At 35.4% G+C, this 27,771-nt stretch overlaps 1 protein-coding gene across 1 annotated transcript in view; it reads right to left on the bottom strand.

The window, feature by feature from the left end:
* Positions 1-27,309, bottom strand: part of LOC121892015 — a 42,731-nt gene extending 15,422 nt beyond the window's left edge. Inside the window, exons 1-12 of the mRNA XM_042404772.1 lie at positions 26,676-27,309; positions 22,435-22,584; positions 21,746-21,871; positions 21,493-21,653; positions 21,173-21,260; positions 20,065-20,214; positions 19,376-19,501; positions 19,123-19,283; positions 18,806-18,890; positions 16,305-16,454; positions 15,616-15,741; positions 15,363-15,523 (exon numbers count right to left, since the gene is read on the bottom strand). Of these exons, the coding sequence (XP_042260706.1) occupies positions 15,363-15,523; positions 15,616-15,741; positions 16,305-16,454; positions 18,806-18,890; positions 19,123-19,283; positions 19,376-19,501; positions 20,065-20,214; positions 21,173-21,260; positions 21,493-21,653; positions 21,746-21,871; positions 22,435-22,584; positions 26,676-26,724 (1,533 nt within the window). The 5' untranslated portion in view covers positions 26,725-27,309. The remainder of the gene's footprint in view (positions 1-15,362; positions 15,524-15,615; positions 15,742-16,304; positions 16,455-18,805; positions 18,891-19,122; positions 19,284-19,375; positions 19,502-20,064; positions 20,215-21,172; positions 21,261-21,492; positions 21,654-21,745; positions 21,872-22,434; positions 22,585-26,675) is intronic.
* Positions 27,310-27,771: the final 462 nt, after the last annotated feature.

The raw sequence follows: 27,771 nt of genomic DNA, 5'->3' as shown, positions 1-27,771 counted from the left end.
GTTGAAGACCACGTCATGTCACCTGATGTCCAGTTATAGGTGACTGGTTCAGCACCTGTGGTGTTGCCATTACAGGTGAGGACACAGTAGGTCATCTCAGGTTCACACCATATGGAGAGGGTGGGTTTAGAGACAGGAGCTGATAGAAAACAAAACAAAAAGATATTTCCTTTGAATTTAGGGCCATTTTGATAAACTAAGACAAACTTCATACACAATTCCTCCACTTACAGATAACCAGGAGTTGAGTCTTGCTGGTGACTTCATTGTTGATCTCTACTGTGTAGCTGCCGCTGTCGTCTGGAGTCAGTCCTGTGATCGTCAGCGCTCCATTTGAAATGTTCAGCCGACCACGATCTGCAAAAATGCACAGGTTTAACTTCTCAACAGGGATTTTTAGTTGTCTTACAGTGTGTTGTCAACTAGAGTCACTTATTTCTAGTGTTGGTCATTTAAGAGTGGGTAGCTGGAGAAATATGCACTTTAAAATACTAAAAATGTTCGTAGAACAGCTGATTTTCATACAATAAAAGTCTAGTTTTGATTTCCCACAGAAAAAGCAAATGAATCCCTTTTTATAACCCTAATTCCATTCATTTACCCATTGATAATTATGTAATTAAGGTGGGTGTTACAAGGATAATGTAATATAGTAATAATGTAATGATAATGTATTTGTCAAATTTATTGGGCTATACTCCTCAAAGAACTCAATTTGTGCAGAAAACAGATTAAAACCCCTGTATTATTATACAATCCATTAATATAGCCAATATCTGGGATAAAGCTATTCCTTAAAATATAATTAATTTAAACAAAAATCATTGATCTCTGGCTACCAAACAGCTTGATTTAGATTAAAGTGGCACCTTTGAATTGTCGGTAGGAGAAAGTCTCGTCTCCATACCACTCCATGGCAAGATCAGGTCCATGTTTCCACTCTATACTGGTGATGGGATTCACTACAGAGTCTGGTGTGAGAACAGCTTTGTCACCAGTTTTCCCGTAGAGTGGTTCTTCTGAAAAATAAAATAAATTTAAAACAAGTGAATGCAAATTTATCTGTTTAAAGTCGACATGAAATGAAAAATGCCTTTTTAACCCTTTTAGATAACATCTCCGGTCATATTGTGCACCTATTTAACAATATATGCCAAAAAAATCCATTTCTTTATATTCTTATATCAAAATCCAATCATGTTTACTTCTTGTTAAACAAATATGATGTGTGTTTACGCAGGCTTGAACCAACCAATTTCAACCAATAACATCATGACATCCACCCATCAATCAATCTTCAACTTTTAGTGTCACAGAGCTCAGATTGATTATGACACGCCCACTTTTCAATGTTCAAATCAGATTCCTCCCAATGTTACGTACCGCCTTTCTGTCCTGTTTCACTCAGAAATATGTCTCAATATGGAAGTTAAATACTGTCGAAATGCCGTTTCATCTGGGCTTTAAATCGGTGAAATGTTTTTGTCCTGCTCTAATTTTATATGGAAGGTTATATGGAAGGGCAGAAACTAAATATATAAATACATAAATAATTATATAATAAAATGCTTAAATACATGAATGAATAAATAATTATATAATCTAATGCTTAATTATCACAATAAATAAATCACTTTAAATGATATATTAAATATGTAAATGTTAAATTTACTTGTGCGTTTATTTATTTATATATGTATATTTATGTATTTACATATTTATATACTTATTTATTCATTCACATATTAAATTATTTATTTACTTATTCATTTATTCACACATTTATTTATAGCTTTATTTATTTATTTATTTATTTATGCTTTTATTTATCCACAGTGTAACTTGCTGCAGCAAAATAAGTAAATGTGTCATCTTCATCCATCAGCAGTCAGGGGGTCGGACTCTGCCCTGTGATTGGTGGTTGAACTTGAATCTGCTGCTTTTGCCTAATTCAAGATGGCAGCACCTGGTGCAGATTTAAATTAAATCTTGTGTGTTACAATAGTAGATGTGTCGGCTGTAGCTGAACAGATGGAGGCAAATTACAGTTCCTGTGCTTTATTAGATCAGATTGACGGCTTCACTGAACGAATTGGAATGATATTGACCCGACTGACACAGAAATGAATGAAGCTGTATTCATGATCCTCATGGAAATTGTGCAGGAACTAAGGCTGCACGCTGACCAATCAGAGGCTTTAACCCGCCCCCCTGACTTTTGATGGATGAAGTTGACATTTATTTATTTTGCTGCAGCAACTTACACTATGGAATTATAAACAGATACATTAATGTGTGAATAAACTAATTAAGTAAATAAATTAATATACAAATTAATAAATAAATATACAAATAAATGTGTAAATATATAAATATATATCTAAATGAATAAATAAATACAGTCAAACCCAAAATTAATCATACCCCTGGCAAATTTTAACTTAAAGTTACTTTTATTCAACCAGCAAGGTTTTTTTTGACCGGAAATGACACAGGCTTCTCCCAAAAGATAATAAGACGATGTACAAGAGGCATCATTGTGGAAAAAATGATTTCTCAGCTTTTATTTACATTTGAACAAAAAGTGGTATGTAAAAAGTGGTTATTTATTTGAGCATTTAATTATATAGTTATTAATGCAATTATATATTTAGTTTCAGCCCTTAAAAACCTCCGTACATGGAAGAAAAAAGTGCCAATCAGACAAAACACACAGACCTTGTAAAAAAGGAAACAATGGAAGGATCCAATTACTTTTTTAATTAAATTAATACATTTAAAATATTAAAAATTAAAAATTAAGTAGCTGGTGTTTAGTCCAGTAGTTCCCAACCTGTAGGGTTCAGACCCCCCAAAGGGTCAGACAAGAAAGAAACTAGCTAAATATTCTGCTGCTGTTTATTTGTTAGAATTTTCTCTAATCTCATATTTGCTTTACAGTGAAATATCATATAATTTTACCTTTCTGAACAAATTGCATTTCTCAATGAGTCGGTACCCCCTCAGGGGGCATTCAGAGAACATCTAAGGGTGCTGGAAGCAATATTTTTGAAGGGGGCATTGAGGTGTTCTTGGGGGACGTTTGAGTGTGTCCAGGGCCCAGGGCTGAACAGAGAAAATCATTCAGGCCGGGAGACTTGATTTCCTGCATTCTGGTGAATTTTAGTACATTTGAATAACAAACTAATGAGCCAACAACTACTTAGTACAATGTATTGTTATGAGCCTCAAATAAAACCAAAGGTACATATCATTAAGGAGGGGGACAACAATACGACCACTACTGTGGTATCTATGTTACTCTCTCCACCTTCAAAAAGAAAAAAGCAAGAGCACAACACACCTTTATCTTTTAATGTACCAATATAATACAGTTAATAACTCTCTCTACCTATTCAAAGAACAGAGCAAGAGCACAATACCTTACTCACTTTACTGATATACACTAACAGTTACCCATCAAAGGTTAAAATAACCCTTTAACCAACATAAACATTAAATAACATAGATCTTTAAGTTTCAACAAATTACAGTAACCTGAATAGTAAGAAGACGTTGTCTCAATTATTTTAAATTATGAGCTCAAAGTATTAACTCACTGACAAAACGAATTAATTTAAATAATACTGACCACATTAACTAGACTAGGTACGACAATTATGCCATCAATGATTTTGAGGAAACTAGAGGGGGAACTACCACTTTTATTATTGATTGCCAGAGGACGATGATAGCGAATCGGTAACATTAGCTCCGTTAGCTAATTAACAAAAGTTAGCTAGCTAGCACGTTTATTTACCTTTTTTTCTCTCTTTCCATCTCTCTGCCCCACCTCATGGGTGTATTCCTCTTTTTTCCACCGTCCATCTAGCTGCTAAGTCATTTAGCACTAAATGTAATTGCTGCCAAACAAAACATCTCTCTCTCTCTGCTGTCACAGCGCGCAGAGCAGTGATGCGTTCAGGGAAAAGTTTGTATTTAGTTTAATTTTTAACGTGTATTAAAATGTGTTAAACTCCTGTACACTTAGTAACTAGCTGAAACAGCCCTTCCTCCCAACCAGCAGCCAGTATTCTCTGAACTGGAACGAATAACCTGGAACAAAAGTCAAATATTAGCAGACAGTATGATCAGAAAGTCTGATGTCTACCTGTAATTCCAACAAGGAAGTGGGATGGTATTAATGTAGTCTGTTTTTTTCTCTCTGATACGTGCAAAACGGGACAAATAAATTGTTTGTGGATAAGATAAAGATAAAATTCTAACCATAGCTGTGTAATACCACCATGCAGATGCCAATTCCTGTGCTTTTGAGGGCTTTGCTGAGGAAACTGTAATGGCATCGGCCGTGGCTGACACAGAAATGAAGATGTATTGACGATTCTCGCGGAGATGATGCAGCAACTGAGGCTGCAGGCTGACCAATCAGAGGCTTTAACCCGGCTCCTGACTTGATCGATGAAGTTGACACATTTATTTATTTCGCTACAGCAAGTTACACTAAGTTATATAAATAAATACAATTATAAATGTGTGAATAAATTAATAACAACTTAATGTAATTAATATATGAATACATAAACATACAAATATGTAAATATATAAATATGTATATAAAATGAATAAATAATTAAATACACATAAATATAACAATTATATATTTAACTATTTTCCTGTTGTCACAGTTGATGTAAATGTGGGCATGTGCATTGGTAAATAGGTAATAAAAAGCTGGACTATCTATTTAACCTGAGGATGTGGTCACAAAATTAAAATTGAAACAGAAAAATATAACACAAAACATGCAAAGAAATACCATAAAACCATGATATTATAATTTTCTCAACATGTCAGTTATAAACAGTTTAAATTATAGAAAACTTACTGGCGTTGGCTCTCACTGCGATCCAGAACAGAAAGAAAAACAGCCACATTTTCCCTGTCCTTAGTTTGGCTTAAATACAAGCAAGACACGTAAATTCACGGTGATTCTTCTAATATTTAAAAAATTTCAAGTATATAGAGATTAAAAATGTATTCAGAAAGTGAAAAAGTTGGAAAGGTTGCTGCTGACAGCCGAAGCTGAGAGTGAAGGTGAAGTAAGGGCAAGGTTGTTTTTATAAGAGTTCTTGTATTACGTCCAGGGCAAGATCACAGACACTATAAATAATTTACAGTAGAATGATCACTCTTGCAAAATCTTTTGCAAATCCAGGGTTACCGTCTAGACATGAAGGGCTTAACCCAAGCGGGTAGCTCCTGGCGTGAAAAGTGAAGCCAATGCAGAAGTGCCTTCAACCTGCATTCTATCTAATGGCCATCAGGGGGCGACTCCACTGGCTGCAAAGAGAAGTCCGATTGTATAGAAGTTTAGGAGAAAATGACCCTACTTCTCACTTGATTTATTACCTCAGTGAGCACTTTCCTAATGAGTCTCCATAACTAGTTTCAAGTATTTTTCAGTACATCATGATGTTCATTTTGTAAATCATGGTCCCATTTGTAACCATGTAACCATGGTGTAACCCGAGAGTCACAGGGTATAGACGTAGCTGCTGCTATTTCGGGTCACCTAAAAAAAGTATTGGTCAGTGTTTGGTTGTGATAAAAGATCTTCTAATGAGTTGGGTGGTCAGCTTTTCCAGTGAGTACATAGTTTTAATTAGGGTGACCATATTTTCAAACCCCCGAACCTAGACCCTTAAGTGTACGTTTCCGCACGTTCACGCACACGCACATGTATGCGCTTATGCACGTACCTTAGGTATTTTCATCAGGATGGGGGGAAACTTATTTCAGTGCTTAGCACACCAACGTGGAGTATTCAGAAGGCTGTCAGTGGCGTTTGTCCCTCTGAAGGAGATCACTACTTCCCACTTGTAGCCACTGCTTATGTTTGGCCGTCTTAATATGATCTTTTATATCGGCATTTCAACAATGTATGACAGAAAATGTACTCTTGCAGTGTATGCAAAATTCAGCATTTTCGTTGCCCGGTATTTCACGAAGGAGCTCTTTAGAAAAGATAGACTCTCTCTTCAGCTTGATAGCTAAACATTAGCATACTGACAGGAGCAGTCCGAAAGAGCCATAAGCATCGTAGCAACAGCCTTGACAATAACACAGTGTTTGACACACTCTTGTTTATTGTTTATTTATTATTTGTTTGCTATGATCGTATAGTTTGTGTAAATATGCTTTAGCAATGTTATATTGTCATTGAATTGAACTGAGAGAGAGAAGTTGGCAGTTACACGTTTCCTTTGGCAGCAAGTGCATTTATTGCGGCTAAATGACTTAGTAGCAAGATGGACGGTGGAAAAAGAGGAAGGATGGAGCAGAGAGGGAAAGACAGAAAAAAAGAAAGGTAAATAAATGTGCTAGCTAGCTAACATTTGCTACTTAGCTAACGCAGCTAATGTTACCGATGCGTCATCATTGTCCCCTGTCAATGTTAAAGCTGCCAAGAAATTGGACAATCAATAATAAAATTATAGTTCCCTTTCTATTTTCCTCAAAACCATTGATGGCATAATTGGCATATCTAGTCTAGTTAATGTGGTCAATATTATTTGAAAATTCCTTCGTTTTGTCAGTGAGTTCATACTTTGAGCTCATAATTTAAAATTATTGAGACAACACAACGTCTTCTGTCACTATTCAGGCTACTGTAATTTGTTGAAACTTAAATATATATGTTATTTAATGTCTCTGGCTAGAGCACATGATATGCAATGGAAATGTTTTGGATAATGGTTGGCTAGTTGTTCACAGGACTGTACATGGAAGGATAGAGGAGAAAGAGTTCAATATTCAGCTCCATCCTTTCAGGATTACAGGCTGTGGTCTCAGGAGAACAACATGTTGTCTTAGGATCTCGGTCCTTAGAATTGTTGTACCAATTGTACTGTTTCTTGAACCAAAGAAGAGTGCCATTGTCAGTACAACCACTATGATCGCTATGTTTAGTATAATCCTGCAGGGTTTTTTCAGTAAAAAGGAACCCAAAGTACTTCAGCTTTGGGCCTCATCTTCTGGATCTGCTGTCTGTTCAATCATCAGCAGTCTGCATGTTTCCAGGTCATCAAGAATCATTGCTGACTCCTCTGTAAAATGATAAAAGAACTATCAAAATTACAATACATCTAATACATGCAGATCACACAGAGTTTTAGTTTACTGCTGTAACCTTTGGCATCTTTCTGACTGGGTACAATAATATTTCTCTCACCAGTTCCATTGCTGGTATCTTGGGTCACAACAGATGTTGGATCCTGGGTGGATGTTTTATGGACCTCAGATATTGTTGAGATCACTATTGAATGATAAAAGAATTGTCACAACTACAATACATCTGTCAGACAGTGAAACTTCTAGTTTACTGCAGTTATAACGTTTCAAGGAAAAAAGTCTGTTGTTCTTACTCTCAGGGTTTTGGCTATCATTTATATTTGGTATGAAAATATTTCTCTCACCAGTTCCATTGCTGGTATCTTGGGTCACAACAGATGTCGGGTCCTGGGTGGATGTTTTTTGAACAGGTGGAAGCATTACTGACATCTCTGTGAAATAAATAAAGAATTGTCACAACCATGATGCATCTATCACACAGTGAATCCATATTAGAAGTTTTTTAACTGCTGCTATTCAAACAAATGTTGGTCAGATATGTCTTTGTCAGTATTTAGTTGCAAATAAATCTATTTTATATTATATTCTGTTGGGCGTTGCAAGGTGGACCCAAATGCAGACACAGACAAAAGTGACAGTGAATGAAATAAGGCTTTATTGCCAGGGAAGTGGGGGCATGGAGGTGGATGGAGTGGAGATGAAGCGGGCTGGGGCTGAGGCAGAGGACTGGAGGGATGAGAGGAGAGAGGGAGAATGGCAAGGGCTAGCAGAAGGGAGCAGGTGGTGATGGGCTGGAGAGCAGGTAAGCTGGCAGGCAGGCAGGTGAGCGATGGTCCAGGGGCACTAGAGAGAGAGACAGCAGTCAGCAAAAATCCAAACTTGGAGAAATCACAATATCTAAGTGAGAGGCCTGGAGCATACGCTACCACTTGAGTAGAAACAACAACCTGGCGATGAGTGGATGAAGAGCCGGGGTATATATACACTGCAAGCTGATGAACTGATAAGAGTCAGGTGAGCAGACTGGGAGAGGTGATGAGCTGATTGTGGACAGGAGTGTAGAGCTGGAAGCCAGGAGAGCCACGCCCAGGCCAACACACACACCCACACAAACAAACACACAGTGGGTACGTCTCACGTCTCTTATTTTATAGCTCCTCGCTCCTCGCTCCCCGCCTGAACCGGAAGTTGTTCTTGATGCGCCATTTTGACGAGCGTCCCAAGTCTCTTATTTTGCTCGGAGGAGCGAGGAGCGAGGAAACATGAGAGCAGTCTTTTACCAGCCGACACGCCCCCTTATTGGATATCAGTTATTGATTGGACGCTGCAGCTGATCTGACTGATCTGATACATCATTGCAGTTTCATACCGAAGTGCAGACAGATTATAGATTCAATTTAAATGTATCACTCCCAAGTTTTCTACTTTACTTGTTTTCTGATTCATCATATAGTTAAAATCTGCAAATTGTCGGTCTGATCAACAAAAGAACCATTAACAACTTTCTTCATGTATTAGAAGGATTTTTCTTTTCATTATTTATTTCCTCCATTAAACTGTTTCTTGCTGACAGACAGACTCTTCCTGACTTTAATTTGATCCATAATAACAGTTAAACACATATATTTTACATCATTTCCATTCAGTTACGTGATTCCTGAGCGTCGGGTTTGATATAAATTACATCATTTCCATTTTCCCTGAAACATTTAGCCAAATACATATTTTCCAGTCTTCTGAAGAAATGATCATATTCTGTGTTATTGAACAATGAATTCACTATCAGGATTATCAAAAAATACAGATACAAATAATCAATAAATAGTATAATCGCATCCTGCGAGTAGAAATAGTTCCTGTACTCTGAGTAGGACACAGTATAAATGCAGAATGCAGGTTTTTATTTAGGTGTTTGTTAGACAGGTAACAGGTTGCAGAGAGAAAACAGCTGCTCTAGCGGTGATAACCTTAATTAGTGTCAGCACAGTGCACATGTGTACAGACGCAAACTCCATCAGAAGTTTCTACAGCTGTTAAAGCCGACTGACAGCTGATCCAGCTGTGATCAGCTGTCGCCGTCATCAGAAACGGACGTCGCTTCACATGACGCTTCAGAGGAGAGGACGTCTCATGGGTGCATCCCAAGTCTCTTAAATTGCATCCACGTTTCCTTCACTTGAGTCTTTTCCTTGCGTCTTAGTCCCTCCCACCGTGGATGCAAGGAGAGACGCAAGGAAAACAAGCGAGGAGAGAGGAAACGAGGAAATTTGAAAAGAGACATGAGACGTCCAGTAGTGAGTATTTTCAGCTTGATCCCCTTATTCTTACAGTACACTTACCTCTGTTTGTAATCAAAAAACATAAATAAAGATGTCATACTGTGAGAACAAGACAAGTTTATTTGTACAGCACATTTCAACAACAAGACAATTCAAAGTTGTTTTTTTACATAGAACAAAAAAAAAGCATCAAGAAAAGAAACAAAACACAAGTGCCGACATCATCATCATTATCATCATCATCATCATCAGCAGCAGCAGCAGCAGTCTTTTCTCAAAGATTGAGAAGACTCTGCAGATTGAACAGAGTTTGGTAACTCGTTCCACCACCGAGGAACTACAGAAGAGAAGAGTCTAGTAGTGATTTAGAGCCCTGTTGTGGTACCAGGCGCCTTTCATTGGCAGAGCGTAGTGAGCAGGAGGGAGTGTAGACCTGAATGAGAGAGTTCAGGTAGGTGGGAGCCGTTTAAGTTGCTGTTTTGTAAGCGAGTGTCAGGGTTTTGAATTTGATGCTGGAAGCAACTGGGAGCCAGTGGAGGGACATGAACAGCAGGGTGACGTGTGCTGTTTTGGGCTGGTTGAAGACCAGATGTGCCGCCACGTTCTGGATCATCTGAAGTTTTTACTTCTACAATCAACAACTTGTTTCTTCTCTTTCGCATGTTAGCAGTTTAAAAATGTTCCTCAGACCTCAGAACTTCCTGTTTCCATCATCAAATCTCGGTAGGAAGCCAGTAATCATCTGACCCTCATAAGTTGGATATGTACTGTATTTAATTTGACTCTGGTGAAGGTTAGAGGATTCTTGTTACTCTAATCTTTCTTAAGAAGTTCACCTGGAAGTATAAAAATATCAGCCTTTTCAAGTAAGGATTGATCAAAGAATAAATGATATCTGATGAAATGTTAAGGTTATAACACAACGACATGAGTTTCCATTTGTAAACTATTTTGTTTCTGGGCTGTTTTAACACATCCTGCATAGTCGAGTGTATTTCTCTACAATAAAAAATTACATCTTTACAGTGACACTGAGTCTTAATATTGTGCCACCAAATGCTCATGTTGGTATTGATATTATGAGTTCAAAGGCATCATAAAATAACTAAAGTTTCTTCTTTTCTTTTATAGACTTAAATCTAAGTTACATGTGTCATTGTATGTAGCTTTGTATTTTGTATAATGTCTCCTGTGTGTTATTTGCTTTGTACTGTTTGTTATTGTGCTGTTATATGTTTTAATTGTAAGGAACTGCAGATGAAAATTAGCTCTGATGCAGTACATCAAATGTTAACATTTATGTTTAACACTGTACATGGTCCCAATAAATACAATACAACAAAAAAATGAAATAATAAAAAGCAAAAGTGCATATTGACTAAATTACAGCTCATGAAAGAGACAACGAAACAGATCCAAATGCAAAATAATGAGATTTAGATGAGCAAAAACACAATAACTCAAATACAGTAACCACTGTCAACTTAATAAATTAATTTAGAGATGCACAACCACAAACCTCCACCTGGCTGCAGGTATTTCACACAGTCCTGCTCACAGCTGTCAGCATTTAACTCTGCTTGTAGTCACATCTGTTGGGCAGGATCAGCCCAAAGCAGTTACATCCAGTGATGAAGCGTGTTTCAGCATAATCAGGAATCATTGCTGACTTCTCTGTAAAATGATAAAAGAACTATCAGAATTACAATACATCTAATACATGCAGGTCACACAGAGTTTTAGTTTACTGCTGTTGCTGCTATAACTTTTGGCATCATTCTGACTGGATTCAATAATATTTCTCTCACCAGTTTCATTACTGGGATCTGCAACAGGTGTCGAGTCCTGGGTGGATGGGTTTTGGACAGATGGAAGCATTTCTAGCATCTCTGTGAAATAAATAAAGAATTGTCACAACCATGATGCATCTATCACACAGTGAATCCATATTAGAAGTTTTTTAACTGCTGCTATTCAAACAAATGGTTTTTGGTGGTCAATTGGTCAGATATGTCTTTGTCAGTATTTAGTTACAAATAAATCTATTTGTCAGAATACATGTTTTCATTTTATCTGTTAAAACTAACAGCAGTATGATTGATGACTGTAAAACTTCATTTGTCTGTTAGGAAAACATCACATTACTAAATCAACAACAACTAACAATGTGTCCAATTTGAGACTTTTTTATTTAATTGATTTTTAAAATTCAGCAATTAAAAAAAAGTACATTGAATGCATTTGAAACACTGGTTTTTGCTTGTAAAACTTTAGATATTAATTAATTTTAAGTGCTGGATGCATGAAAACAGAACATTATTTAAAATATTGTCATGTTAAATACTCTAAAATTATTAAAGATTAATAGGTGACCAATGTGAAAATGTTCTATCTTACCTTGCCATCTCCTGACAGCAGCTTCTCCTGTATTGAAGATGAATAAGTGTGTGTTAACTCACTGGAATTCTTCATTAATCATGTTTTGTTTCATAATTAGGTTTTATAAGTTACATTTTCTTTTGTGAATGTCAAACTTGTGCAACATGGGTATTAATAATACATTTGTAACATTCATAACTGCTCTTTTATCTGGTGGTTTTGTTTAGTTGAGAAAGTTGTAGAGATTAAATACCTGAATTAATTACAGATGTTGAAGGTGGCCTTTACAAACACAGGTTCTCATTAACAAATAGAACAATATTAATAGTATTAACAGAGTGGACAATATGTGTAGAGTCATGAGAGATGGGTTTTCCTAATACTCTGACAATGTTCTCAGAGGTGAGGAAGAATCAGCCAAAGAAAATGTAATGAGTCATACGTTTTAGTTTAGTGACAACACACAGTCTCTGCAGTACAGCTGAAGACTCGCCTGGTCTTGACCTTTTAAATATCGAACCTTCAAGGCTTTTTTATGGCTTCAAAGACATCAGACATACAGATACAGAAAGGCAGACTGTCTCTGGTGACTTTCAGTGTGTTTATCAATGAACCTCTACTTTAAATTTTCAGCTCTGATTAGGAAGTTGTCTTCTGATGTTGCCACTAAGCAGAAGAGATAAAGAAGTCCTGTAATTTCATTTACATTTAGAGAGAGATGGAGAACAACAATCAATAAAGGTCCCTAATCAAACATAAATCAGGGACATTGTGGTTAATGGTTGACGCTTCACCTCTTAAATCCAATTTTTGCCACTCCTATAACTGAATAGTATCATGTATGTTTAATATAATGTATGTTGTTATTATTTTCTCTTTCTGTAATTGTCTTCTTTCTTTTTTTGTGATTTTACACTAAAAAAATAAACTAGTTTTTTTATTCATTGAGTACAATTATTGGCATATTTCAATTAAATATATTGAGACATGAAAATTGTCTGATCTGTGAGATACTGTGGTTCATGGTCGGCGTCTTAACCCATTAAATCCAGACTGAAACCTATTATTTTACTACAATTTAATTGTGTAATTGCGACCTTGTTCTGATTTTTGTTCAATATTCACAGTCTTGTGTGCAAAAGCCATAAAAATGTATTATTTGTTGTTTTGTTGAACATTTACTTTTTTTGTTTGTAAAATGTATTGAGACACTAAGTGATTTTACAGTCAAAGTAAGCTCACTTAATTAGCATTTTTGCCTTCAGTAGTGTAGATGGAGACATGAAAGGTAATGATGTTGCAGTTATTTGTTATGAGCTTTAACCACTAAGACAACAAGTCGACCCTGAAACATCCTTTTATGCAGATTCATGACACATCTGGAGAGAATCTCTTGGTGTTGGTTGTGGTTGTGGATGTTTGCATGAGGATAGAAACTTCCTGTCTCTTAGCACGAAAATACATCATCAGGACTAATATTGTTGGTAGAATCACACTCTTGAAAGAACTTGAATATGTATGATGCACAACTAGATTAACATTATCAGTTAAATTTACAGAAATATTAATATACCACACCTAAAGAAATATAAAGAATGTAAATTCAAGTCAAAGATTTGATTTATATCAGACCAAAATAAATAAATAAAATATTTTGTGAGTTCTTACCTTTTTTTTTTTTTTATATCGAAGATGATGATGCACACAACCAGAAACACTCCAAATACTGGTATTGCGATGTAAATCCATGTCAGATTCCCTACAAAAATGAAAGAATAAATAATTAAAACAACAGAGGGTTTACAAGGACACTGTATTGTATTCTAACGTTGTTAGCTGATCCCATCTTTGATAATGCACTCTGAGGTGACCCAATACAGAAAAATAATGAACTCAAAGCTCGTCATTTAGTCATTTAATGCTGTTAGAACATGTTTTGTAACTCCTATGAGGACATTAAGCACATTGTCATGTTTAGGAAAAACATTAAGATGCATTAATACATTAAATGTGTTACAGCAGATATTTGTTGGTGTGATGACTTACTTTTGATGAAGGGGTTGAAGACTTTTTCACTGAATTCACTGAAGCTGACTGGGTTTTCAAACGCACAGCTGAACCACGGCTCCTTTTTTTCCTAGAAATTGGGAGAAAAACATTATTAGCTGAAAGCTCATAATCCAAACATACAAATCTTTTAAGGAGCTCACTTTGTCTTTTTACAGTATGTCCAGATTACCAATAATAACATCAGAGACAACACCGTGATGTTGCTACTTAGTCATTTAGTCATCAGCTTTTCACTATATATGCTGTAATCCACTATTTAGCACGTCAGCAAGACTGAATTATCCAGTATAAATTATAGTATACTAGTATGATTTGGTAGAATACTAAAACCTTATTTGGGCAATTTCTAACATCTTTTTGATTTTTTCTCTGTATCACAAATAGATATAAAGTAATTAACAGAGAAACCTGTCAAGTTTTCTAATATCACATTTTTATCACATGCAAGACTGTATGGGAAACAAAAAGATACAAAAAACTGTAATAGTCACACTTGGTGTATAGAGGACCAAAAGTGTCACAAAAAAGTAATAAATCATTTAATTTATTAATATCTAATTGTACAATAAACACAGGAATTAATGAATAAATTTACAAATTAATTAATGTGATGCTTTATTACTATTACCATGACACATGTGGAGATATTCAGAGTTTTAAAAATGTCTGAACACTGAAGGTTTAAACTTGTGACGAAATGTTTTTGAATGTTTTGTGAAACTATGACGTTCATATAAAATATTAGATTATCTCAACAGTTGCCTGTTAATTGAATACAAATAAAAATGTCCAACCTTGTATCCAAATGCAGCTCTTGTTGTCACTTTTTATGACTTTACAGAGACAAATCTGGCCCTTTCCATGATCTGACATCTTTATTTTCTGTAGGTTTGTTCATGTTGATGTTCAGTTTATTAAATTATATATTGTTAATTTACCAGGGACAATGCGCAACACATTTAATATACCAGATATAGTTAAAGCTAATTTCACAAATAATGTGGCTCAGGAGGTAGAGTGGGTCAACCACTAATCAGTAGATTGGCGGTTCAATTCCTGGCTCCTCCTGTCTGTATGTGTCCTTGGGCAAGATACTGAACCCCAAATTGCTCCTGATGGCTGATGATATGTGTGTGAATGATTAGATTCCTCTAACTGGCAGGTTGGGATCTTGCATGGTAGCCCCTGTACCCATTTAGCGTATGAATGGGTGAATGTGATTCGTAGTGTAAAAGCGCTTTGAGTGGTCTGAAGGCTAGAAAGGTGCTATACAAATACAGTCCATTTACCATTTACTATACCTGATATAGTTAAAGCTAATTTCAGAAATATTCAAAACTGTCTGAATATCCTAAACTGCACAGCCTGGATTCTGCCTCAGCTGGTCACCAACTGATGCCTGAATATGTGAATCAATTTAAAGACTAGATTCTGGTTTATTCTTGCAACATGATTTATCTGTTACTGATGAGAAACACACAAACATCATTATCCTGTGTTTACCTTTGTTATTTTGTGCTCCTTGGTTGAAGACCACGTCATGTCACCTGATGTCCACCAGTAGGTGACTGGTTCAGCGCCTGTGGTGTCGCCATTACAGGTGAGGACACAGTAAGTCATCTCAGGCTCACACCATAAGGAGAGGGTGGGTTTAGAGACAGGAGCTGATAGAGAACAAAAAAAAAAGACATTTCCTGTAAATTTAGGGCCGTTTTGATAAACCAAGACAAACTTCATACACAATTCCTCCACTTACAGATAACCAGGAGTTCAGTCTTGCTGGTGACTTTGTTGTTGATCTCTACTGTGTAGTTGCCGCTGTCGTCTGGAGTCAGTCCTGTGATCGTCAGCGCTCCAGTTGAAGTGTCCAGCGAACCACGATCTGCAAAAATGCACAGGTTTAGCTTCTAAACAGAGATTTTTAGTTGTCCTACAGTATGTTGTCAACTAGAGTCACTTATTTCCAGTGTTGGTCATTTAAGAGTGGGCAGCTGGAGAAATATGCACTTTAAAACACTAAACATGTTTGTAGAACAGCTGATTTTCATACAAAAAAATCTCTAGTTTTGATTTCCCACAGAAAAGCAAGTGAATCCCTTTTTATAACCCTAATTCCATTCATTTACCCATTGATAATTATGTAATTAAGATATTTACTCGGGTTTTACAAGGATAATGTAATATAATAATAATGTAATGATAATGTATTTGTCAAATTTATTGGGCTATACTCCTCAAAGAACTCAATTTGTGCAGAAAACAGATTAAAACCCCTGTATTATTATACAATCCATTAATATAGCCAATATCTGGGATAAAGCTATTCCTTAAAATATAATTAATTTAAACAAAAATCTCAACCTAAATGTATCAAAAACTTCAAACTAATGTATAAAATCATTGATCTCTGGCTACCAAACAGCTTGATTCAGATTAAAGTGGTACCTTTGAATTGTCGGTAGGAGTAAGTCTCGTCTCCATACCACTCCATGGCAAGATCAGGTCCATGTTTCCACGCTATACTGGTGATGGGACTCTCTACAGAGTCTGATGTGAGAACAGCTTTGTCACCTGTTTTCCTGTAGAGTGTTTTTTCTGAAAAATAAAATAAATTAAAAACAATTGAATGCAAATTTCTGTTTAAAGTCAAGATGAAATGAAAAATGCCTTTTTAACCCTTTTAGATCACATCCCTGGTCATATTGTGCACCTATTTAACAATATATGCCAAAAAAATCCATTTATTTGTATTCTTATATGAAAATCCAATCATATTTACGTCTTGTTAAACAAATATGACGTGCTTACGCAGGCTTGAACCAACCAGTTTCAACCAATAACATCATGACATCCACCCATCAATCAATCTTCAACTTTTAGTGTCACAGAGCTCAGATTGATTATGACACGCCCACTTTTCAATGTTCAAATCAATTTCCTCCCAATGTTACATCCCACCTGTCTGACCTGTTTCACTCAGAAATACGTCACAATACGGATTGTACAATTGTAGCTTAATACAGTTAGATACTCTTGAAATGCTGTTTCATCTGGACTTTAATTAAAATAATAAAATAAAAATAAAATGTATTTTTTCTTTAATCAAGTGTGTCCTTTAATTTTATATGGAAGGTTTTAATAAATAATTATATAATTAAATAAATTAAATAATAAATGAAACATTAGATTTATAAATGTTAAATTTATTTGTGTATTTTTTTATTCATTTATATGTATATATATTTATATATTTACACATTCGTATATTTATTTATTCATTCATATATTCATTTACTTATTCACTTATTCATTTATTCACACATTTATTTACAAGTTTACTTATTTATTATGCTTATTAGATCATATTATCGGCTTCACTGAATAAATTAGAATATCAGCCTTGACTGACACAGAAATGAATGAAGCTGTATTCAGGATCTCAGATCCTGTGGGTCTGTAATACTGTTCATTCCCCAATCAGAGTCTTTCAAAATAAAATAAATTAACTTCAAGTGAACGCAAATCTCTCTGTTTAAAGTCAAGATGAAATAAAAAATGCCTTTTTGACTCTTTTAGATCACATCCCTGGTCATGTTATTTAAAAAAACAATTTAAGTAGCTGGTGTTTAGTCCAGTGGTTCCCAACCTGTAGGATTCAGACCCCCCAAAGGGTCAGAAAGGAAAGAAAAGAGAAAAACTAAATGTTCTGCTACTGTGTTTATTTGTTTTTTCTAGCCTCATATTTGGTTTTCAGTGAAATATTGTATAATTTTACCTCTCTGGACCCACTAGCAATTCTATAAATGAAACCATCTGAAAAGTAAAGAGGTCCCAACTAGATGCTGCTTTTTGGTCACAGGGGTCACAAGCCAAACAGGTTGAGGAGCACTGGTTTACTCTTTAACACTGCATTGGATTTTTTAAATATGATTTTTTCAAAATATAAAATCACAATCTGTAACTAACTACAATAAACAAATGTCAAATAAACGGAGTAAAAGTACAATATTTTCCTCTAAAATGTAGTGAAGCATAAAGTAACACAAGTGATGGAGGCCAAAATCCACAGTGTGTCCACAAAGTCATTTAAAAGTTGATGTGAAGCTTATATGAGGCTTCAGCAGTCTGAGTTAGTCATATCAAGTGGATATCTGACACATTTACAGTCTTTTTAGCTAAAAATTCCCTCTTTGTGTTTCCTCGGACAGTGTTTACCTGTTGAGTTGTGGTGGAAATATAGTAACAAAAAGAGGAACTTTGGCACTAAGAAGACTGTAACGTTGAAAGATATCTACTTGATTTGACTGATTTGGACGCTGAAGCTTCATATTAGCTTCAGATAAACTTTTAAATACATTTAGCACAGAAGGAGGACTGTGGATTTGATCACTTCCATTGTAAGTGCATTATGAAGGGATCTTCTAATGGTCAGTATGAACAGGAGGAATGATTACAGCAAGAAAAACAGGTTTCACTGTTCATCTGGGCTCCTGACTGTTGTTTTAAGACACACTTGAAATGTGAACCCGTCCTTTTAACATATACTTACAACTATATTATACTGTGTTATAACCATTTATTAAATGTTTGTTTATATATGTTTATATACATCTTATTAATACTAAATAGGGGGACTTTAAGTGTTACCCAAGCACCTCAGCTAATTTCCACTGATTCTAATCTATTTCTAATTTAGGGGACAAATATCCCTTTAAAACTCTTTACCTGCCTTATGACCCCTCATCACATCATTATTCCTTAAACTAGATTTATAAAACTGTTCACAGTCAACTATTCACAGGTATGATAGACTTCAAATATACATTTCCTGCTTTCACAGTTCATGTTAATGTGTACATTGTACATTGTCATGTTTAGGAAAAACAGTAAGATGCATTAATACATTAAATGTGTTACAGCAGATATTTGTTGGTGTGATAACTCACTATTGAAGGGGTTGAAGACTTTTTCACTGCTGTTGAAGCTGACTGGGTTTTCAAACGCACAGCTGAACCACAGCTCATTGTTTTCCTAAAAATTGGGAGAAAAACAATATTGGCTGAAAGTTCATAAACCAAACGTACAGATTGTTTGAGGAGCTCACTTTGTCTTTTTACAGTTTGTCCAGATTATCAACAATAAACTGGTCACCAACTGATGCCTGAATATGTGAATCAATTTAAAAACTAGATTCTGGTTTATTCTTGCAACATGATTTATCTGTTACTGATCAGACACACAAACATCATTATCCTGTGTTTACCTTTGTTATATTGTGCTCCTTGGTTGAAGACCACGTCATGTCACCTGACGTCCACATGTAGGTGACCAGTTCAGCATCTGTGGTGTTGCCATTACAGGTGAGGACACAGTAGGTCATCTCAGGTTCACACCATAAGGAGAGGGTGGGTTTAGAGACAGGAGCTGATAGAAAACAAAACAAAAAGATATTTCCTTTGAATTTAGGGCCATTTTGATAAACTAAGACAAACTTCATACACAATTCCTCCACTTACAGATAACCAGGAGTTGAGTGTTGCTGGTGACTTCATTGTTGATCTCTACTGTGTAGCTGCCGCTGTCGTCTGGAGTCAGTCCTGTGATCGTCAGCGCTCCATTTGAAATGTTCAGCCGACCACGATCTGCAAAAATGCACAGGTTTAGCTTCTAAACAGGGATTTTTAGTTGTCTTACAGTGTGTTGTCAACTAGAGTCACTTATTTCCAGTGTTGGTCATTTAAGAGTGGGTAGCTGGAGAAATATGCACTTTAAAATACTAAAAATGTTTGTAGAACAGCTGATTTTCATACAAAAAAAGTCTAGTTTTGATTTCCCACAGAAAAAGCAAATGAATCCCTTTTTATAACCCTAACTCCATTCATTTACCCATTGATAATTATGTAATTAAGGTGTTTACTTGGGTGTTACAAGGATAATGTAATATAATAATAATGTAATGATAATGTATTTGTCAAATTTATTGGGCTATACTCCTCAAAGAACTCAATTTGTGCAGAAAACAGATTAAAACCCCTGTATTATTATACAATCCATTAATATAGCCAATATCTGGGATAAAGCTATTCCTTAAAATATAATTAATTTAAACAAAAATCTCAACCTAAATGTATCAAAAACTTCAAACTAATGTATAAAATCATTGATCTCTGGCTACCAAACAGCTTGATTTAGATTAAAGTGGTACCTTTGAATTGTCGGTAGGAGAAAGTCTCGCCTCCATACCACTCCATGGCAAGATCAGGTCCATGTTTCCACTCTATACTGGTGATGGGATTCTCTACAGAGTCTGATGTGAGAACAGCTTTGTCACCAATTTTCCCGTAGGGTGTTTTTTCTGAAAAATAAAATAAATTAAAAACAATTGAATTCAAATGTCTGTTTAAAGTCAAGATGAAATGAAAAATGCCTTTTTAATTCTTTTTCATTTAAAAGTTGATGTGAAGCTTATATGAGGCTTCAGCAGTCTGAGTTAGTCATATCAAGTGGATATCTGACACATTTACAGTCTTTTTAGCATCAAATTCCCTCTTTGTGTTTCCTCGGACCGTGTTTACCTGTTGAACTGTGGTGGAAGTATAGTAACAAAAAGAGGAACTTTGGCACTAAAAAGACTGTAACACTGAAAGATATCTACTTGATTTGACTCATTTGGATGCTGAAGCTTCATATTAGCTTCAGATAAAGTTTTAAATACATTTAGCACAGAAGGAGGACTGTGGATTTTGTCCTCCGTCACTTCCATTGTAAGTACATTATGAAGGGATCTTCTAATGGTCAGTATGAACAGGAGGAATAATTACAGTAAGAAAAATAGGTTTCACTGTTCATTTGGACTCCTGACTGTTGTTTTAAGACACACTTGAAATGTGAACCCGTCCTTTTAACATATACTTACAACTACATTATAGTGTGTTATAAACATTTATTAAATGTTTGTTTATAAATGTTTATATACATCTTATTAATACTAAATAGGGGGACTTTAAGTGTTACCCAAGCACCTCAGCGAATTTCCACTGATTCTAATCTATTTCTAATTTAGGGGACAAATATCCCTTTAAAACTCTTTACCTGCCTTATGACCCCTCATCACATCATTATTCCTTAAACTAGATTTATAAAACTGTTCACAGCCAAATATTCACAGTTATGATAGACTTCAAATATACATTTCCTGCTTTCACAGTTCATGTAAATGTGTACATTGTACATTGTCATGTTTAGGAAAAACAGTAAGATGCATTAATACATTAAATGTGTCACAGCAGATATTTGTTGGTGTGATAACTCACTTTCCATGAAGGGGTTGAAGACTATTTCACTGCTGATGAAGCTGACTGGGTTTTCAAACGCACAGCTGAACCACAGCTCATTGTTTTCCTAGAAATTGGAAGAAAAACAATATTAGCTGAAAGTTCATAAACCAAATGTACAGATTGTTTGAGGATCTCACTTTGTCTTTTTACAGTTTGTCCAGATTATCAACAATAAGCTGGTCACCAACTGATGCCTGAATATGTGAATCAATTTAAAGACTAGATTCTGGTTTATTCTTGCAACATGATTTATCTGTTACTGATCAGACACACAAACATCATTATCCTGTGTTTACCTTTGTTATATTGTGCTCCTTGGTTGAAGACCACGTTATATCACCTGACGTCCACCTGTAGGTGACCAGTTCAGCGTCTGTGGTGTTGCCATTACAGGTGAGGACACAGTAGGTCATCTCAGGTTCACACCATAAGGAGAGGGTGGGTTTAGAGACAGGAGCTGATAGAAAACAAAACAAAAAGATATTTCCTTTGAATTTAGGGCCATTTTGATAAACTAAGACAAACTTCGTACACAATTCCTCCACTTACAGATAACCAGGAGTTCAGTCTTGCTGGTGACTTCATTGTTGATCTCTACTGTGTAGTTGCTGCTGTCGTCTGGAGTCAGTCCTGTGATCGTCAGCGCTCCATTTGAAATGTTCAGCCGACCACGATCTGCAAAAATGCACAGGTTTAGCTTCTAAACAGAGATTTTTAGTTGTCTTACAGTGTGTTGTCAACTAGAGTCACTTATTTCCAGTGTTGGTCATTTAAGAGTGGGCAGCTGGAGAAATATGCACTTTAAAATACTAAAAATGTTTGTAGAACAGCTGATTTTCATACAAAAAAAGTCTAGTTTTGATTTCCCACAGAAAAAGCAAATGAATCCCTTTTTATAACCCTAACTCAATTCATTTACCCATTGATAATTATGTAATTAAGGTGTTTACTTGGGTGTTACAAGGATAATGTAATATAATAATAATGTAATGATAATGTATTTGTCAAATTTATTGGGCTATACTCCTCAAAGAACTCAATTTGTGCAGAAAACAGATTAAAACCCCTGTATTATTATACAATCCATTAATATAGCCAATATCTGGGATAAAACTATTCCTTAAAATATAATTAATTTAAACAAAAATCTCAACCTAAATGTATCAAAAACTTCAAACTAATGTATAAAATCATTGATCTCTGGCTACCAAACAGCTTGATTTAGATTAAAGTGGCACCTTTGAATTGTCGGTAGGAGAAAGTCTCGCCTCCATACCACTCCATGGCAAGATCAGCTCCATGTTTCCACACTATGCTGGTGATGGGATTCACTACAGAGTCTGGTGTGAGAACAGCTTTGTCACCAATTTTCCCGTAGAGTGGTTCTTCTGAAAAATAAAATAAATGAAAAACAAGTGAATGCAAATTTATCTGTTTAAAGTCGAGATTAAATGAAAATTGCCTTTTTAACCCTTTTAGATCACATCTCCAGTCATATTGTGCACCTATTTAACAATATATACCAAAAACTACAAAAAAACAAACAATTTCTTTGTATTCTTATGTCAAAATCCAATCATATTTTCTTCTCGTTAAACAAATATGATGTGTGTTTACGCAGGCTTGAACCAACCAGTTTCAACCAATTATATCATGACATCTTTTCAATGTTCAAATCAGATTCCTCCCAATGTTACGTACCGCCTTTCTGTCCTGTTTCACTCAGAAATACGTCTCAATATGGAAGTTAAATACTGTCGAAATGCCGTTTCATCTGAACTTTAAATCGGTGAAATGTTTTTGTCCTGCTCTAATTTTATATGGAAGGTTATATGGAAGAGCAGAAACTAAATATATAAATACATAAATAATTATATAATAAAATGCTTAAATACATGAATGAATAAATAATTATATAATCTAATGCTTAATTATCACAATAAATAAATCACTTTAAATGATATATTAAATATATAAATGTTACATTTACTTGTGCGTTTATTTATTTATATATGTATATTTATGTATTTACATATTTATATACTTATTTATTCATTCACATATTAAATTATTTATTTACTTATTCATTTATTCACACATTTATTTATAACTTTATTTATTTATTTATATATGCTTTTATTTATCCACAGTGTAACTTGCTGCAGCAAAATAAGTAAATTTGTCAACTTCATCCATCAGCAGTCAGGGGGTCGGACTCTGCCCTCTGATTGATGGTTGAACTTGAATCTGCTGCTTTTGCCTAATTCAAGATGGCAGCACCTGGTGCAGATTTAAATTAAATCTTGTGTGTTACAATAGTAGATATGTCGGCTGTAGCTGAACAGATGGAGGCAAATTACAGTTCCTGTGCTTTATTAGATCAGATTGACGGCTTCACTGAACGAATTGGAATGATATTGACCCGACGGACACAAAAATGAATGAAGCTGTATTCACAGTCCTCATGGAAATTGTGCAGGAACTAAGGCTGCACGCTGACCAATCAGAGGCTTTAACCCGCCCCCTGACTTCTGATGGATGAAGTTGACACATTTATTTATTTCGCTGCAGCAACTTACACTATGGATAAATAAAAGTATATATAAATAAAGAAATAAAATTATAAACAGATACATTAATGTGTGAATAAACTAATTAAGCAAATAAATTAATATACAAATTAATAAATAAATATACAAACGTGTAAATATATAAATATATATCTAAATGAATAAATAAATACAGTCAAGCCCAAAATTATTCATACCCCTGGCAAATTTGAACTTAAAGTTACTTTTATTCAACCAGCAAGTTTTTTTTTGACCGGAAATGACACAGGCTTCTCCCAAAAGATAATAAGACGATGTACATGAGGCATCATTGTGGAAAAAATGATTTTGCTTATATTTACATTTGAACAAAACGTGGCATGTCCAAAATTATTCATACCCTTTGCAAACTGTCACAGTCTATGGGAAAATCCAAAGTTCTATACCATTCCAAACAGTCCAAGCTGTTCTAAAGCATCCTAATTACCCTGATTCATTGGGAACAGCTGTTTTAATCTACTCAACAGGTGAAAAACAGCAACTCTCTGCAGTTGGTTTGTGGACAGTCATGGCTAAGACAAAGGAGCTCACTGAGGACCTGCGGCTGCGCATTGTGGCTGCTCACAAGTCAGGAAAGGGCTATAAGGCCATATCTAAATGTTTTTAAGTTCCAGTGGCTACAGTGCAAAGTATTGTTAAAGAATACAAGACGTTCCACACTGTGGAAAATCTCAGAGGACGTGGTCAAAAGCCAAAAGTGACACCTGTGCTGGCCAGGAGGATGGTGAGAGAGGTTTTTTAATTAAATTAATACATTTAAAAGATTAAAAATTAAAAATTAAGTAGTTGGTGTTTAGTCCAGTAGTTCCCAACCTGTAGGGTTCAGACCCCCCAAAGGCTCAGACAAGAAAGAAGAGAGAGAAACTAGCTAAATATTCTGCTGCTGTTTATTTGTTAGAATTTTCTCTAACCTCATATTTGCTTTACAGTGAAATATCATATAATTTTACCTTTCTGAACAAATTGCATTTCTCAATGAGTCGGTACCCCCTCAGGGGGCATTCAGAGAACATCTAAGGGTGCTGGAAGCAATATTTTTGAAGGGGGCATTGAGGTGTTCTTGGGGGACGTTTGAGTGTGTCCAGGGCCCAGAGCTGAACAGAGAAAATCATTCAGGCCGGGAGACTTGATTTCCTGCATTCTGGTGAATTTTAGTACATGTGAATAACAAACTAATGAGCCAACAACTACTTAGTACAATGTATTGTTATGAGCCTCAAATAAAACCAAAGGTACATATCATTAAGGAGGGGGACAACAATACGACCACTACTGTGGTATCTATGTTACTCTCTCCACCTTCAAAAAGAAAAAAGCAAGAGCACAACACACCTTTATCTTTTAATGTACCAATATAATACAGTTAATAACTCTCTCTACCTATTCAAAGAACAGAGCAAGAGCACAATACCTTACTCAGTTTACTGATATACACTAACAGTTACCCATCAAAGGTTAAAATAACCCTTTAACCAACATAAACATTAAATAACATAGATCTTTAAGTTTCAACAAATTACAGTAACCTGAATAGTAAGAAGACGTTGTCTCTATAATTTCAAATTATGACCTCAAAGTATTAACTCACTGACAAAACGAATTAATTTAAATAATACTGACCACATTAACTAGACTAGGTACGACAATTATGCCATCAATGATTTTGAGGAAACTAGAGAGGGAACTACCACTTTTATTATTGATTGCCAGAGGACGATGATAGCGAATCGGTAACATTAGCTCCGTTAGCTAAGTAACAAAAGTTAGCTAGCCAGCACGTTTATTTACCTTTTTTTTCTCTCTTTCCATCTCTCTGCCCCACCTCATGGGTGTATTCCTCTTTTTTCCACCGTCCATCTAGCTGCTAAGTCATTTAGCACTAAATGTAATTGCTGCCAAACAAAACATCTCTCTCTCTGCTGTCACAGCGCGCAGAGCAGTGTTGCGTTCAGGGAAAAGTTTGTATTTAGTTTAATTTTTAACGTGTATTAAAATGTGTTAAACTCCTGTACACTTAGTAACTAGCTGAAACAGCCCTTCCTCCCAACCAGCAGCCAGTATTCTCTGAACTGGAACGAAGAACCTGGAACAAAAGTCAAATATTAGCAGACAGTATGATCAGAAAGTCTGATGTCTACCTGTAATTCCAACAAGGAAGTGGGATGGTATTAATGTAGTCTGTTTTTTTCTCTCTGATACGTGCAAAACGGGACAAATAAATTGTTTGTGGATAAGATAAAGATAAAATTCTAACCATAGCTGTGCTACAGTAATACCACCATACAGATGCCAATTCCTGTGCTTTTTAGGGCTTTGCTGAGGAAAATGTGATGACGTCGGCCGTGACTGACACAGAAATGAAGATGTATTGACGATCCTCGCGGAGATGATGCAGCAACTGAGGCTGCAGGCTGACCAATCAGAGGCTTTAACCCGGCTCCTGACTTGATCGATGAAGTTGACACATTTATTTATTTCGCTACAGCAAGTTACACTAAGTTATATAAATAAATACAATTATAAATGTGTGAATAAATTAATAACAAACTAATGTAATTAATATATGAATACATAAACATACAAATATGTAAATATATAAATATGTATATAAATAAATAAATAATTAAATACACATAAATGTAACAATTATATATTTAACTATTTTTCTGTTGTCACAGTTGATGTAAATGTGGGCATGTGCATTGGTAAATAGAAGCTGGACTATCTATTTAACCTGAGGGTGTGGTCACAAAATTAAAATTGAAACAGAAAAATATAACACAAAATATGCACAGAAATACCATAAAACCATGATATTATAATTTTCTCAACATGTCAGTTATAAACAGTTTAAATTATAGAAAACTTACTGGCGTTGGCTCTCACTGCGATCCAGAACAGAAAGAAAAACAGCCACATTTTCCTTGTCCTTAGTTTGGCTTAAATATAAGCAAGACAAGTAAATTCACGGTGATTCTTCTGATATTTAAAAAATTTCAAGTATATATAGATTAAAAATGTATTCAGAAAGTGAAAGTTGGAAAGGTTGCTGCTGACAGCCGAAGCTGAGAGTGAAGGTGAAGTGAGGGCAAGGTTGTTTTTATAAGAGTTCTTGTATTACCTCCAGGGCAACATCACGGACACTATAAATGATTTACAGTGTCCTTTGGCAAGGTCATAACTAGGTCTAGATGGTTCCTTAGATTTGCAAATCTCTCGCAAGATTTATACGTGTTGTTTCTTCATTGTGCGTGTTATATAAAATAATTATGTTTTAGAGAGGGAAAGAGAGAAAAAAAGAAAGGTAAATAAACGTGCTAGCTAGCTAACATTTGCTACTTAGCTAACGCAGCTAATGTTACCGATGCGTCATCATTGTCCCCTGTCAATGTTGAAGCTGCCAAGAGACTGGACAATCAATAATTAAATTATAGTTCCCTTTCTAATTTCCTCAAAACCGTTGATGGCATAATTGGCATATCTAGTCTAGTTTATGTGGTCAATATTAAAATTATTGAGACAACACAACGTCTTCTGTCACTATTCAGGCTACTGTAATTTGTTGAAACTTAAAGATCTATATTATTTAATATTTGTGTTGGTTAAAGGGCTATTTTAACCTGTGATGAGTAACTGTTAGGCTGCATTCACACCAAATCAGGCGGTGCTGCGTTCAGCTGCAGGGTCGAGCGGAGGTGTGGGGGTTTGTGGGCGTGTTTATTTGGACTCTAAAATAAAACCGCTGTGAAACAATCAGAAAATATTGTGTTATTGGTCTGATTCACCGGCTTTCTCGCTATCAGCGCTCCCTCTCTTCATTTACTCTCTAGCTCGCTCGACCACAGCTGCCCTATCTCTCTTTTTCTCTCGCCTTTTTAAAAAAATGAATCATGAAGCCGACAGCAACTTTACTAACGTAATCAAGCGAAGAGACATGACCCCGACTATACACTGCTTTTTGTAAGA

The sequence above is a fragment of the Thunnus maccoyii genome, chromosome 24 (assembly GCF_910596095.1).
Source record: "Thunnus maccoyii chromosome 24, fThuMac1.1, whole genome shotgun sequence".
Lineage (NCBI taxonomy): Eukaryota > Metazoa > Chordata > Actinopteri > Scombriformes > Scombridae > Thunnus > Thunnus maccoyii.
The sequence above is the reverse complement of the archived record's forward strand: the minus strand, read 5'-3'. Positions and strand labels throughout refer to the sequence as shown.